Below are 16,265 nucleotides of genomic sequence, written 5' to 3'. Positions count from 1 at the left end.
ACACTATATGTTATTTTAATGAGTGTTGCAGTGTAGTGGTTAATGCGGCCACAGCTCATGGCTCAGAGGTGTTGCAAAGCTGTGTGTGTGTGTGTGTGTGGAGACAGACAGAGAAATGGTGGGGGATGGGATGGAGGAGTCAAAATATGGTTATGGTGACACTGGGATAACTCATAGCGCCTCTCAAAACAAAGACTACTTGAGTTGAATGAAGCCAGCAGCGACTTACTTTATGTCTAGAGAGAAAAAAAAAAGCGAAAAGCTTTTGATGCCACAGTCTTTTATTCCCCTTCTTCCGTTCAGATGGACTTCATTCTTACTTTCCCCATTTCGAATTAAAAAAAGAAAAAAAGGAAGAAGAAAAAAAATTTACACGACCGTATTGTATTCTGTAAGGTCACCATCCTCAAGCCCAGCGGCACATACTGTGACAATGACTTAAAGATATGAATACAGGATATATCTCTCAGCTCAGTGGCCTGTATGGCGGTGCCATTATGCCTTTTGTGGTAAAAGAAAGATGTGGAATTATGAAATATCATGCGACACATGTGGGATCTATTCAGCAGTATCGCAAAACTCCCATTGGAAAAAAAAAAACCCCGGTTAAATGGCTGTGCGTGAGGCTGTGTACGGAACCATATGGACTCCTCCACATCTCCTCATTTCATACATGTTCCTTTGACATCAATAATGCCTCGGTATCCAGTGGCGTTTGGAACGCGTCCAAAACAATTATAAAGTTGCCGTGGAAACTGAGGACCTGTGCCAGGGTGAGGCATACTGTCTCCGCTCAGATAACGCCGTGGAAAGTCACGGCAAACAAAGCACTTGACAGGGGTGCAGAAATGGGAGTGATAAAAAAAAAAAAAAAAAAAGAAGAAGAAGGGAGGGAGGGAGGTGAGGGATGGGTAGAGGTGAAGACACAGAGACGGAATAACTAAACCGGTGAATGCGGCTAATGTCACAGATGATTGAAAACATGACAAATAGATTTGCGTGTGTGTGTGTGTGTGTGTGTTTGTGTGTGACGTGGACATCTGTGAGAACAAAAAGTCAGATTAAAGATGAGTATCAACCTGATGTTGAGGTCCAGTTAAGGATTATTAAGCCCAGGCAGCTCCGGGTACAGTAACCGCGTGTGTGTGTGTGTTTTTGTGCGCGCATGAAACATTATCATGGCAAACTAACACACAACCTCGGTGACACATGCAATTTCGCGTGGGGAACATTGGGACTGGTGTAATGTATTGTAACCTTATGCTAACCTAATGAACAAGAGGATGAAAGCGGTGTAATGGAGGCGTTTTTACATTCATCTTTAGGCTCCTCATTATGCGCTGAATATGACAACCTCGTTAGGAGTGCACGAAAGATTACCCATGCGGGTAAAGAGCACCACCTTCACGAACAAAAAAAAAAGAAAAAAAAAAAAAAAAAAAAAGAACACAAACAGACAAAACAGGTAGGAATGTAGGGAGAAGAGACTGTACAATTGTCTCTCTCTCTTTTTTCCCCCCTTCTATTTTACGCACGCACACACGCACGCACAAACCCCCGGTGGGAGTAACTGTGCTCTTGGAGTCAGAAAGACAGTCTGACTGGCTTTCAAAGACCCCTGACTGTCCAGTCTGTTTATTCAGATGGGAGCACAGAACGCAGCCATTTCAAAGTCATTGCAGCACTTTGTTTTGATCTCACTGATGAAGAACATAAGTTTCAGTGTTCCGGTCGAGCAGTTGGGGTGATAAAGAGGGCCCCTGTTGCTACCAACAGTTCAGCTTTACTTCACTTGTGATGTAGTGTTTTTCAAAGCTTAATAAAATAGCAGAAAAAGATATTAATATACACCAATTACAAGAAAAAAAAAATCAGCAATTATTGATGCATTATTTAATGCGTTTGCTTGTTTATAGAGGAGAAAACACACCACTTAACAGCGCACGCAGTATTTTCTAGGCTATGTCAGGTCACCATAGGCAATTACCGTAAGATGAATCAATTAAAACATGTTTTTAGTTGTCTGCACCTGAAGTGTCAGCAGATCTGTGAGAGAGTCATCATTTGTTCTCATTAGGGTTTCTTGGAGAAATCAGTAGCGCTTGAAGAAATCAGGTAATTTGTATTCGCAAATAAGGATATACCCCGACCTAACGCCGTCATGTCATTTGTAACGGAGTAGTCAATGTTTTTGTGTGCGAACTGTGCGCAGGGCAGTGTGTGTGTGTGTGTGTGTGTGTGTGTGTGTGTGTGTGTGTGTGTATGTGTGTGTCAATGTGACCATTTTGTTTTGCAATGAAAAGGCAATTTGTGCATTAGTCTTAGTAATGGCTATGGAGTTGAGCATCGCCAGCCCAACACTGCCCTCTAGAGGAAAGACAGCGGAATGACGCGCACATGAAGTTCAAGTGCATATCAACTGTGTGGAATGTAGTTCCAGTGGGTCAGTTTCATGAAGCAGGGTTAACAAACCCTGAGTAAAACCAAGTTCTGTTTAAAAATGAAATCTATTTAAAATTTTCTAATGTATATAAATAAAAAAGTAAAATGGCATATGCACATTACAAACAGTTGACAAGAATATTCATACCATTACGTATACCTATATTATATAAGAACTGAAATCAAGAGGTGAAATCTAGCCATTTTGCATGGTTTTCTTGATAATAGCCAAAACTGCTTTAGTTTTTACATCAATAGCTGTGGCATTGTACTGCTTGTAACTGCTTTTAGGCATTCAAAGTCTGTTAGTTACATGATACACACAGGAGTTCTTATTTGATAAAAAGAAAAAGAAATTAACAAGAAATTGAAGAAATTGAAGAAAACAAGGTGGTCTAATATTTTATGTTACTGACAGTTCCTTTTACATTGATTAACATTCTGGTGAAAAACAGCGACATTTAGCCTCCACTGAAGTATTGAGACTTTCTCATGCTTTTTTAACAGCAAGGCTGGACAGTAGCAGAAGGATCCCTGTTCATTGACTGCCAAGTGACAAAGATGTTCAATAAACACCAGGGGTTCATTCGGTGGAATTCATATGTAATTGTATGTTTCAATGTCCGCCTCATGTATTCTCAGCTATCTGTTAAAGAACGTTATAGAATTCGCTTTTAAAAAAAAATACAGAAAACAGATAAAGAAATGGTATACTTGGACCTCCAGATTTGGAGTGCATATCTGGAAATAGATATACTGGAGCACAAATTAGAGGTGGGTGATGGTGAATCATGTTAACTGTGACAATCTTGACTTTTGGAATGATACAAAAACAAACTTTGTATTTATAAGAAATAAAGATGACCAAATTAAATGTCTATTGTGACTTTATTGTGACCCTCGCAGGAATCATTCTGAGGTGACGTAAGCACTGGAATCAGCACTGGAAACTGGAGCTATGGTCATCTCCACTTGGATTCTTATCCTGCAGTGAAACCCAGTTGAAGTTCTCTTAAGGGTTCAGCAGCCTCGGTTGCCTGGGTAATCTGTGTCCTCCAGATAAAAGCTATCAAAGTTTCCTCTGATGTATATTGGATTTATTAGAGTGACAAGTGAATTATTGTGAAAATATTTTCTTTACTGACCATGGCAAGGTCTGCTCCTCAGGTAAGACTCAGCACATATCTGTGAGTCATGAAGCAACCCCAGAAATGTAGTCTGCAGCATCAATCACACGTGATTTGGACAGGTGTTAGTTCATCTATGACGTAGTCTCTAACATGTTGAAACAGTAGTCACTTTACATGTACCTGCACATTTATGATGTGAATAGACTTCCTATTCACATCATTAGCCTCATTATGTGAGGGGCCTTTGATTGGAATGTGGGTTCAATCTTTGCAGCCATTCACATTGGGAAATTCTAAAGAATTTAAAGTTACTAATACAATTCTGAGGTTGCAGCACAATGCCATTAAGAAAACATAATTTCAAATTCATTTTTCAGATGTCTGCATCATTCACCTGTAATCCTGTGGAACTCCTTAATGACTGACGGGTTTATGCTCAGGAAAATTGACCAAATTGTCAAAGCTGTTTCAAATAGAACCACACTGAGCATCACCCACGTTGTATAGAGAACTAAATTTGAAAATAAAAAACTAAAAACTAAACGTAGCGCTACACAAAATACCTGATGGGATGTGAAAACGTGACTGTGATTCGTTATACTGCCGATGTGAGGATAGATTAGGTTGTGAAAGGGCAGAATCAGAGGAAACCCTGGGTTTGTGGAATAAAACCTGCTCCCGACCAGGTTAGCTTCAAAGTCTGTTACTATGGTAACAATCTCAGAGGTTCAGTTTACCTTGCTTCATGAAACAGGTCAAGGTTACTCCTCTGACTTTGGGTTAAGTTGCCTCCAATTGCGAAACCAGAAACCCTGGTTTTCACCTGATTTCAGGGTTAACATAGCCAGGATTACCACTAAACCTGCTTTGTGAAACAGGCCCACTATGTAGTGAAATTATTATTATTATTATTACTTTGGGTTACATTGAATCTTTTCTGAGATTTTACATTTCCTACATATTTTATGCGTTATCAGTTCACATTTAATAAATCTTCTAACGCAGGGAAGCGTTGACAAATTGTATTAATAAATTCATGTTTGATCCGTGACAGTAAACACATCACCAAAATCCCACAGGTGACTTCAACTGTTTTTGTCGTTATCTTAACTTCTCCTACCATTGCGTTTATGTAGTACAATCTGATCAGATTACCTTTTAAAAATTGCCATCATTTTTTTATGACCTACAATATAGTTGATTATTTTCTGGAAGTCCTCTGGATATTTGCTAATGAAAGTGTACAGGAGAATGCACTATGAATGAACGATGAATGACGTTTATATGGAGAATACATAGACAATTTTTCCAAGGAAATCACACAAACAAAAACTCCAGCGTATGAAACCTAATTCACAAAAATACAAACTTTATTCTGTAAAAAAATAATTTTTAAAAATATATCACCGACGAATCTTCTGAAACACACAAAACTATCCTGCAAGCGTGCGTCCATTGAACATAAATTCTCGCCAAAAGTAAATACTAATTTGCGAAATGACAGTCCGGTAAATTCAATTCTATTCAATTCTATTCTATTCTATTCTATTCTATTCTATTCTATTCTATTCTATTTCATTCTATTCTAGACCCTCGTCTTGTCATTGGCGCATGGAAATGACGTTGACCAATGAAATTATAGGTTTATTCCATTGTGTTGGTTTCAGAGTGGCCTGTTTTTCTTTTAAGCAGCAAGTGAAATACAGGTAAGTAATCGCGATTACAATAAAATATCCATTTATTCAAGGGCCAGTGTTAAATTTTCGGTATATTAATCGCGCGTTGACAAATGGTCACGTTTAAAAAGTCGCTAATTCCTCTGAATGAAAAAGTAGGCGCATCTAACCTCAGCGCGCTCCTGTCCGTCGGACAGGACATTTATCGATGAGGGGATTTAACTCTTCACACCTTCACAGAGACGTGTGCTGATGTGACCTACATTTCGTAGACGGGTGGTGTTGTTTACTGGCCTATTGCGTGAACGGATTTCTCAGGGAGGTGCGTTCCCGTTAGAATCCCGTCACTTCCAGACATAACCGAGATTATCTGTGACGCCCACCCTGTCAGGTCTGCGTCAGCCCCCCCCCCCCCCCTCCCCACACACACACACACACTCCCCCAAGGCTGTGAGCCTGGGCGTGGGACCGAACACGATGGTGGAGCTCCTGGAGGTTCTGTTCATTTGAAAAGGCGGAGAAACATAAGAACCGCTGATCTCCTGCAGCCATCTGTCTCCATCTGTGTATGAGTGACACGCAGATGAACACAAGGTGGCGCTGTGGCCTGAAACGCCTCGTCTGTTGACAGGTCTCTCCCGCCAGGCTGGCAGGATGAATATGTACGCCGTGTCCAGTATACCAGGCTGTCCGCCAGGGTTAGAGTACCTGACTCAGGTAAGAGTCCGCTTACGTTAGTTGTTCTTTCACTTCAACTGTAACAACAAGAATAACAACAATAGTAATAGTAGTAAATAGTGATAATATTATTTTAAAATGCACCACTGTGTGTTTATTATAAGGTTGTTTTTTTGTATTTTGTTTCATATGAGGATTAAAAATGGTATTTTAGTTCCTTATTCATTTTATCTTCATGTTGATTAGTGAAAGTTCAATTCAGAAATCTACTACTTCATTTTTTTAAAGTAGTGTATCTCTAAAGAATGGCATTTTGTGAGTAATGTATGACAGAAACATGGATAATTATTTCACTGATGACACAAATGATGTATCAAAAGAGCGTCGACCAGTATTAATAATCCTCCTCCTGATGGATCAGCAGGACCTCTGGCTTAGTCTTTGTAAAGATTCTACTTAAATGAAACTTATCTTATCTTATCTGTTCAGTGTGGCTGATAAATGTTAGTTCAAGTCAGTCCAGTCCTCCAGAAAGTTTGTTTGTTTGCTCATGAAGAGAAGGAATAAACAAGTCTCACTTTTCCTTACTATAAATATTCATTTGCGTCACTATTCTTAGGATACTGACCAGCTGGTCAAGCAGTAAACTGAAGCTCCTTTTCTAAAAATATACTGTACCTTTAAATGACAGAAATGTGTACTTGTCGTCTGGTTTTCCAGGTGGATCAGCTGCTCATCAAACAGAAAATTGAGGTTGTTGAAGGTAAAGAAAAGAAACACACACAGATTTATAGCAATATTTATGTGTGCTTTAAACCTTGATTTGAAAAAAGGTATTTAAAATATCAATAAAACAAAAAAAATCTACAATTTTTCAACCCTTTTTATTCACAGATTCTGACCTGAAAAAAGTTGGTAGTCAACTTTAATGTTTGATTTCATCTTGATCCTTCTTAATGTATTATAAATTTGATGTCATCAACTCATTTCAGTCAGGCATGGACAGTTTGTATACTAGCAATCCCTTCCTGTTTCATTTCCAGCATCCCACCGTTTTTTTGGCATCAGCGTTTAGGTGCATGTGGAACATTTAGCCGGCTCTGTTTAGCTTCAACATCTTCACACGTGTCTTTTTTTTCCGTGCAGCTCTTATTGGCTTCGAAAGCAATAACAAATACGAAGTCCGTAACGTCATGGGTCAGAATATTTACTACGCCGTGGAGGAGAATGACTGTCTGAACAGACAGTGCTGCGGTCCCATGCGCCCCTTCACCATCCACGTCCTCGATAACTACGGACAGGAAGTCATCACCGTCACCAGGCCGCTCAAATGCATGTCCTGCTTCTTCCCTTGTTGTCTGCAAGAGGTGAGCGGAACATAACTTTTTCGACGTTCGTAAAATTACAAAGTGACTTTGGTTCAGCTTTTACATGGTCTGTTCTCCCACAATCCCTCACTCAGCTGGAGGTGCAGTCTCCCCCTGGTAACACAGTGGGGTACGTTATACAACAGTGGCATCCGTTCTCCCCTAAATTCATAGTTGCGAACGAACACAACGAGCCTGTGCTGAAGATCCACGGGCCCTTCTGCGGCTGGAGCTGCCTTCCAGATGTTGATTTTGAGGTGAGTTTATGCAAACAGAAAAACCCCAAAAAACAAAACTACATCTTTTTTTTTTTTAAGGGAACCTCCGTGTGGTTCGGAGCAGAAAATATGTTTCCAATCACAGTCGGCTGTAGCTTGGATGGAGACGTTTGCCGCATTCTTGTGTGGCACAGTGTTGCCATCGTTGTACGGCTCAGACGATTTTATTAAACTGAGCTGTGAAGGAGATCTGGGTCAGTGATGCAGACCTTTTACCGGACCCAGAGAGGGGATAACTGAAGCGTGATATTACTGTCCTCAGTCTTCCAGAGCTGCTCTGGAGCCAGTAGGCAGCAGGCAAATGGATGCAATTGGACGGGGTTATGACTTGTTCCATGATCTCTCTCCAATAACTACAGAAGTTAGGGACTGATCTCTATCCCAGTACAACACATGCTAATATTTTCTTTTCCTTATGGCTCTCTCTGCAGGTTCTGACAATGGATGAAACCAGTAAGATCGGGAAAATCAGTAAGCAATGGACAGGACTTCTTCGGGAAGCCTTCACAGATTCGGACAACTTTGGCATCAAGTTCCCCATGGACCTGGATGTGAAAATGAAGGCTACGATGATCGGTGCCTGTTTTCTCATCGTAAGTGAAGTAACACACAATTTTATAGTTTAGTTGTTTGTGAGCTTTCAGAATAGTGACATAATTACTTTACATTAAAGCCCCGTAGTATTCCCGTTTGGGATTCTGTCATAGAAAAAGGAGAGAAACCACTGCCAAGATGTGGTGGCTGCAGATCCAGACTTAGCCTCACATGACCCATCCTTTGTGGGGAACTTTCCTCCTCACTAGCTGTCAAACATTTTGCATAGCAACCACTCGTTTTAAAACTTAGCCCACATTTTGCGGGCAGTGCGACCACTTAAATCACTACAAATATGAAACAGCCTGTCCTTATACTGCAGAGCCACGCTGGTGCTCTAAAATACTCTGATCTCAGCAGGTTTTCAATGTGGCAGCATGTAAGTGCATAGTTTTCACACCTTAGCTGATATGTTTAACTGCAGTTAGAGGCATTCGGTGTGTATAAATTTAATGCTGTTAGTTTTCCATTAACACTTTTTTCTTGTTCTTCCTACACAGGATTTCATGTTTTTTGAAACAACTAACTGAGAGTCAAACAGAACGTCTATGTAGAAGTACAACATTCCAGGATGGACAAGGCCAAGAAACCATAATGATCAGCTTCAGATGCTCTGGTTGAGGGAAAGTTTCAGATATGTTAAAGTTTTTAAAGAAAGTACCGAAAGGTACCTAAATGTTCTAGTTTTGCATGAACAATGAAATAGATTTTATGTATTTATTTATGTATTGCATTGCTGCTCAGGATGTGAAAACACATTATCAGAGTGTGGGTGCGTAGTGCCGTCTTTACATAGGAAATATTTTTAGGAGGGCATTTATCTTCTGTCTAGGTCTAGAAGCTACAGTATTAAAGACAAACGTTAAAGATTACAGGAGAGTTAACATTAATATGCTACGAACAGGAAGGCTAAAACCACGACAGGTGTCCTGTAGTTAGTTTAGGCAGGATTGTTGTCATTATGGATGTTATGCAAAAGGAGTCAGCCAAATAGTACTACAGTTGTATCTTAATCATATAAACAGTGATGGTGTAAATTATACAGATCACTACCTGTAGCTATGTTGTAGTAGTTTATAGTTCTGATAGTCAATATTCTTTAATTCAGTTTGTTTGAAAATATGTCAAAACAGAGCAATGTGTGCGCACTGCTTAATTTGTGTGTTTGTGTGTGTGTGCTATGAGTGTAAACGATCAGTCACGTGTTTCAGTGGCGTAAGAAGTTGGTGTCAAGCCTGGGGAGCTTGTTTCTTTGGAAATACGGGTTGTGGGTTGATATGCAATACCAGTTCTGTCCACAAGAGGGAGTCAGCTTTACATTTAAGAACGATCCTACGCTGCCCAAATCGACAAACTCCCAGGTTTCTGCCTACACCATCAATTTTATTCTAATATTTATGTCTATTGAGAAAGTATATTTTTGCACAAACTCAGGTTGATGCATGCTACTGTATTATTGTGTTGAGTCCTGCTGATTCCAGGCATCACACACCTGCACCAGATAATATATATGGATCAGATTTTATTATGGAAAAGGTATTATACAATAAATCATCACATTATCCATCATTTTCATACATTTTGGTGGGTCAAGTTGAATTTTTAACTGTGGCAGCTCCACAAACATCCAAAATGCAAAAGTTAAAGAAAAGCTGCATTTCTATTAAACGGCAGATGATACTGCCATGGCCCATGCTCTGTTGTAAAATTCATTAGGGCCAAGTATTGTAGCAAAGATATTATCTTTGTGCTCTTTTGTAGCATTGCGGTAAAAAGATTTTCTCAATGGTGTTGCTTGTCATTCTGGTAGGCTGAATAAGAACATATTGAGCCTTTTTGAACAGATATAAACTAAGAGGCTTTTATTTTTGTAGAAAGTGTTGTTGCTGCTAGTCGGAAAAACTCATGTCTCCAGTGTTAAGTTAAAGTTTCTTGCGCCTGCAGTGCTTTCTCCGCCTTTTTAATATATCGACTCTTGTTTGTGGAATTACCTTAAGTGGAATTATCTCTCTCTTTTCGAGCAGCAGTTGATCTAAAGATTAAATACACAATAAAGTATTTAAGTTGGATGTTTAATAAGTATGTTCTGTTTTCATGGCTCAAGTTATTTACAAAGTACAATTTAGGCAAATCTGAATTGCATTCCAGCCATTAGATTAAATTGATCCTTGGCACGTCTTGTTTGGTTGAATTTGTGGCTAGTATAAGATGCTGGTGCTACATCCTGGCTCTATGATTGTGTTTCAAAGCCAAATATTAAAGTTAGAACGTGATGCGAGGGGAATTTAGCTGTTCCATCACATATATTGAAAATAAAGTACTTATTCTTCTACTTTTGCACTAATACTGTGAACTGAGAAAATGTAGTCATGCAATGAATGCAAATAACTCTGTGAAGTTAGCTTAAATTGTGCAAATAATCCTTGGAAACACTTCAATAAAAAATCATTGTGATGTGTTTAATTTGTTTGACATTTTTTCATGAAAGGCTTTTGGGAAATAAACACAAAATACTTTTAAATTTTTTTTAAAAAAATCCATAGCTCTTGCTATCAGGGTCTGCTATCCATTCAGTACAGTTTCTGACCATGAGTGGAGTGGTGGCCAGACCTTGTAAATTGGTCATGCAATTCCAGTGAGCCTTGCTGGTAAAATAAGTTGAAAAGTGCCGTCATTTTAGAGCCTTCAAAGCCTTTTTCTCAAACAGTCTTTATGATATGTAAATGTGTTTTCTTACACTAATTGGATTGACCAGTTATATTGAGCAAAGATGTCCCTGAGTGATATTATGAAAAGTGAAACAAGACCTTTTAATAATCACCCATTTCAAGTAAGCAATTAACCTGAAGCTAACCTTGGATGGAACTGAGAGAACTCACATTTAAAATGGGCTTTGAAGCTTTTTTAAATCACACATTGAAGGAAAGAGTGACTAAGGGTATGTGAGTGTGTGTGTGTGTGTGTGGGGGGGGGGGTGTCAATGAGTGTGGCTGTTTCTGGTGGAAGTGGTACAGTTTTTCACAAATAAATATATATATAAACACCAGCGCAGAAAAAAAAGATTACTGTGGAAAGTTTTCCAACATTTTAAGTGGGGCTGATATCAGACAGCCTTAAGATGTGAACGTCTATGACTCACAGTAAACATCACATTTGCCATAATGATTGATTTTATAATTACCCTGATTGATCCAGAGCTGCTGCATTGAATCTATGCAGCAGCAGCATTATATCTAATAAAACCCTGGTTGGAAAACAGTGTTAACCAAGAAGGGTTAGGGAGGACATGGAATAATATTCTATTTTTATCTATCTATTTATTTATTTATTTTCCCAGTTCACTAATAGAAGCAGCATGGCTCCAGGCAAGACCGTGACAGTCAGTCGGCTGTTCGTGTTTGTCCAGCTTTGAGTTACTATTTTCGGTCATTATTAAGTTTAATTTAGAATTTGTTTTGACTTTTATAATCAAATATGTGTTATATCATAACCCTACACTGCTCTTTGTTTTGTATCAGCAAATGATAGCATGCTAATATGCTAAACTAAGATGACAAATGCAGTAAATATTGTACTTGCAAAACATTATAATATACATATACATGACATTAAACGTGCCATGAGTATTTAGCAAAAGTTTCTTATTTCTTCTCTATTTTTACAGTTTTCTAATATAAAAAAACAGTAAATTAAGCTGCACTTTTAATGTAGAAATGTATCTTGATCCCCAATTTCTACACTGTCTTGTAATGTAGGTACAGCAAACAGGTTTGGTGTTTGGTGGGTACATTTGAACCCCTGTTGACCTCAAACTTCTACTAAGACACTGGAAGCTTTCTCCAAACAAAAGTACAGTATGTAGAAACATCTTTTGTCCGCAAAGATAAGATGAACCGTTGACTCTGTAGGAACTCCTTTTAGTGAGTGAATTGCCCCTGTATGGTTATTCTGTATTATTTTTGTATAAAGAAATTGTCTCATCGTAAAACATGTTTACATAAAATTCTCTTCCATTTGGTTTGAATTAAAACTAAACCAGGCATTAATTGTCTTGTTGACTTCATTGCAGATGAGGTTTGCTGTAGAGAGAGCACAGATATTTCCTCCATTGAGATTTATTTTGTGATAATGCAACACATTGTTTTGCAGCAATTGAAACGTGTCTTCCACACGCACAGTTAATATCGCAAGTGCCAACAACGACACGTTAGCCACCAGCCATGTATTGTCATGCAGTCAGGACACATTCAGGAGATGTTGAGTGAGGTCCCTGTTTGTGTCAAGGAAACTACCTGTATATAAATTCTGTTTCATAAATGGAACAAAAAGCAAACTTCTCTGATTACGTTTGGAGCCCGGCACTAATGTTGAGGTAAACAAAGATTTACTAAAGAAAGCAGATGCTGGAATTTCTGGTATCTTTGCTTTAGTTCTTCTTTGACCAACAAATGGCTAAAGAAACAAATGTCCAAATAAAGCCAGTGAAAAATAGACAACTGAGAGAAAGGGAGCACACACAAACCAGAAAAAGGGGGATGATTGTTTGCCTTCACACACTGGTGTGCTGAGCCATGTGAGTTTGAGGGAATGTAGTAGTGTAACAGTTGAGACAATGTGTGCACGGTTTTACAGTGTGTTTATATACAGTAAACTTTAAAACGTGATAGTTTATAGCTTCTACAGAAGTTTAATTAACTGAAAATTATTTAAATTAATTTGACTCCTCCCACATCATTAAAATTCTAAAAACAAAATGAATATGAAGTTATGATTGTTTAATTCTTCAACACAGAATTTAACTTAGAAGTAAATTCTCAATGTTTTAACATACTGCATCAGGAGTGACTTTAAAGTTAACTGTGATGTCACTAATCATGCTAGTAAGCTGTTAAGTAAAGGCAAATGTTCCACTTTTAGCATTTGAAAGTGCAAACAGTTCACTCAATGATTGAACACGAAATTCAACTCAAGGAAAGGAAAAGAAACCGATTTTTGAATGGGAAGGGACCTTTAAGGCGTTAAGGTGGCACTGCAATGAGATTAATGTGAGCCTCAATCCACTCCTTCAGGAAACTTGCTGAAGGCTTGTGGTTAACAAGCCACCCAATGATGACAGTCAAATGAAAGGCTGGCAAAAAAAAAAAGTCATTGTGTGTAATTTTCAAGGAGCACAGCCCTAAAAAGTCTATCCAGCAGAAACTCAAAGGACTGAACTCATGCAACTCTGAAAATTGAAAATATCTTCCACTTTACATAATATGTTTATAAAACTGCTTAGCTCTTCTCAGTAAACTCAGGCTCAGTCTGAACCAAAGATGAAAGATGGGCCGAAGTCAAAGATAAGTCAAGGTGAATTAATTTGCTGCGCTTGTTAAAATTCTTTAGTCTATGATTAAATGCACTTCTGATGAAACACTTTTCCATCTCCCCCTCCCAGAAACCCCCTGTGCCACACCCTAGACCAATGGTAGTCTTGTGGCCTCATAAGGAGTGAGCAAAGGATGACGTAAGATCAGTTCTCGTGAAGACGAGCCGAGCGCTACAAAGGATCTTTGCCCTTTTCATTGATCTGGACTAGTAATTACATTTTATATGGAGCGATCAAAGCATGGGCCAAAAATAAAAACCCATTCTTTTACAATCATTGTACAATTGCGGGTTCTCAAGCAGGATAAGGAGGAATAAGTGACTCACAAATGCGACTGCAGAACTTTTCAGTTGTGCCACGAAAGAGGGTCACATGACAAATGAATCAGAAATAAAGGAGAGAAGAAAAATGTCAGAGGATTATTTCAGCTATATTGAATTGAAGTTTTAAAGTTTCATTGAACACGGCACCATTTTATCAACAACAACAATAATAATAATAAGAGGAAAAAGAAGAAGACGAAGAAGAAAAAGATAATAACAACAACAAGATCAAGTATAATAAGAATAAAAGAGTAAGAATATGAAGAATAAGAAGAACAATGAGAATAAGAAGTACATAATGAAGTTCAAGTACCAAGTATCCAATAAGAATATTAAGAATAATAAATATATAATAAAGTTTAAGTACCAAGTCTCCAAATCTCTCTGATTCAACACACAAACACATTCATCTCACACCCTTAATGGCTTCCAATCCTATGACAAACACACCTGTTGGCAATTGTCAAAAACACACACAACAATGTTTCAATGATACAAACACCTTTCTCACAACTCTGGTATGTCTGGTCTGCTCACAGTTCATTCTGCTTCAATGTGATGACCACATGAAGTACCGGACATGATACAACTTGTCACATCCTCCTGTTTTCCGATGACTTGCAAGCTATCAAACTCTAAAAATGTCATTCATCTGTCATTTCCGGTACGGCACGATCTGCAACCCGATCTATCTCAACCCAAGTCTCCTGGGTTCATTCATACTGGAAAGACCTAATCCAGTCGATGGCTTCCCTTGGTGATCTACTTCCTGTTTAAGTACTAAAGACTACTTCTATTCACAGTAAAAGCGATATTTTAATTGTATCATCCTGATTGAAAACCAAGAAATTACTTGAACTAGCTCCAGTCTATGAGTTGGAACTCCAGTCAATATTAGGTGATGATATGACTATGGATTTGTAATCATTTACAATAGATTAGTAATTTTTGACAGGGAACAAGAAAATAGTTAAAAAGAAACACAACAGGAGGGCTGAAGCTGTCTTTTTCCTCATGTCCCGTTTCTTTTTAATGTTTCCATTCACTGTTTAGCTTCTCTATTGTATCTAACTAAGGAATCATGCATTCTGATTCAACTCAAACTGTACCTAAACACCCACTGTCTGTACTATGAACAGTCTGGCCTCATTGTGAAGCAACACTGTTTAGTCTTTTACCAACATAAGCAAGATGTTGGCTGGAGTCTAGTGGGTTTTATTTGGCCCAAGAATAAGCCAAAATGAAACAGCTAGCTCAAGAGTACCCCACTCGGGCAGTTAGAAGGTTCCATGCAGTCTGTGCTTGCATTTAATGTTGATCATCAGCTGCATTCAGCTGTACATCCGTGTGTCTCCCAGCTCCTGTATCTGCCAATTTCTGTGCAATTAAGTGTAATTTTCTCACCAAGACCACATGCATACCGATTTAATTGTCAGCACCACTGCCACCTCAATGGAGGCTTAAAACTTAAACACTTCTCCAAATCCTGAAGCTTAAAGACTGAACACCATCACATTCTAGTATCCAGGGTCTCCAAGCAGAGGCCTCTGATGGGATATTAAAGCGCTCGTATAACTTTTGAACATTTTGTCAGGCTGTAATCAAATCCAGAGCACATTTGACCGACTATTCCAAATGTTTGGTGAGTGTTTGCGACTTGAGCCAGTTGAAGCAAGACAGTGCATATTCTCTATCATATCCTGCCAAGATCCAACATGAGGCTCTGTGCTGTAGGCGCTTATATTTTCCAGATGAAAGCAGTTTCCTTCAGAAAACCTCGTGGTGAAAAAATGAAAATCCCTGGTAATTATTTGCCACGGATCCATTTGATTGGAAATATAAGGATCGACACCTTTGCAACTTTAGAGTCAACTCTCACCACCCAATGTTCCATACATGTCCCTGCTCAGTGCTCAGTCTAGTTTAAAAAATGACTGAAATTCAAGTTTGCGGAGTTCCCCGGGGGCCTCACTTGGGTCCCATAAAGAAGCTTGGCTTCTATTCCGGTAGTGTTGAAAACCATGAACCCGGTGATGTCATTAAGTGAAACAATCTGGGCACTGGCGGCCGTCGAGACTGCTCTCCACAGTGTACGCCAGGCAGGAATAGCTTTTAACCAGGGGCAAGTCTAATACTGCAAATAAAGAATCATGGATGGAAGTGACAGAAAACACTGTTTTCTGGGCCAGAGAGATAGAGGTCCAGCTCATGACAAATGAGAACTTGATTTTATATCTGGTTCCTGTTTCCTCCTCCATTCCTCCATTGTGTGTGTGTGTGTGTGTGTGTGTGTGTGTGTGTGTGTGTGTGTGTGTGTGTGTGTGTTTGTGTGTGTGTGTGTCTGTGTGTCTGTGTGTGAGTGTATTTGTGTATCGATTGTAAGCAGGAATGGTTCCAACATCTGCAGCT

At 38.9% G+C, this 16,265-nt stretch overlaps 1 protein-coding gene across 1 annotated transcript; it reads left to right on the top strand.

Moving 5' to 3' along the window:
• The first annotated feature begins 5,232 nt into the window (after positions 1-5,232).
• On the top strand, positions 5,233-10,620 carry si:ch73-206p6.1 (phospholipid scramblase 1). The gene is made up of 7 exons (XM_068304033.1): positions 5,233-5,278; positions 5,880-5,965; positions 6,647-6,689; positions 7,073-7,293; positions 7,389-7,550; positions 8,003-8,164; positions 8,666-10,620. Exons 2-7 carry the CDS (start codon positions 5,903-5,905, stop codon positions 8,693-8,695), a joined length of 681 nt encoding a protein of 226 aa, XP_068160134.1. The 5' UTR covers positions 5,233-5,278; positions 5,880-5,902; the 3' UTR covers positions 8,696-10,620.
• The last annotated feature ends 5,645 nt before the right edge of the window (positions 10,621-16,265 follow it).

This window comes from Antennarius striatus, chromosome 20 (genome assembly GCF_040054535.1).
Source record: "Antennarius striatus isolate MH-2024 chromosome 20, ASM4005453v1, whole genome shotgun sequence".
Taxonomy (NCBI): Eukaryota; Metazoa; Chordata; class Actinopteri; order Lophiiformes; family Antennariidae; genus Antennarius; species Antennarius striatus.
The sequence above is the reverse complement of the archived record's forward strand: the minus strand, read 5'-3'. Positions and strand labels throughout refer to the sequence as shown.

Coding starts and splice junctions, on each gene's coding strand:
- si:ch73-206p6.1 (XM_068304033.1), top strand. CDS start 5,903: ATGAATATGTACGCCGTGTCCAGTATACCAGGCTGTCCGCCAGGGTTA. Junction 7,294..7,388: donor TCCCTTGTTGTCTGCAAGAG/GTGAGCGGAACA, acceptor TCCCTCACTCAG/CTGGAGGTGCAGTCTCCCCC. Junction 7,551..8,002: donor TTCCAGATGTTGATTTTGAG/GTGAGTTTATGC, acceptor CTCTCTCTGCAG/GTTCTGACAATGGATGAAAC.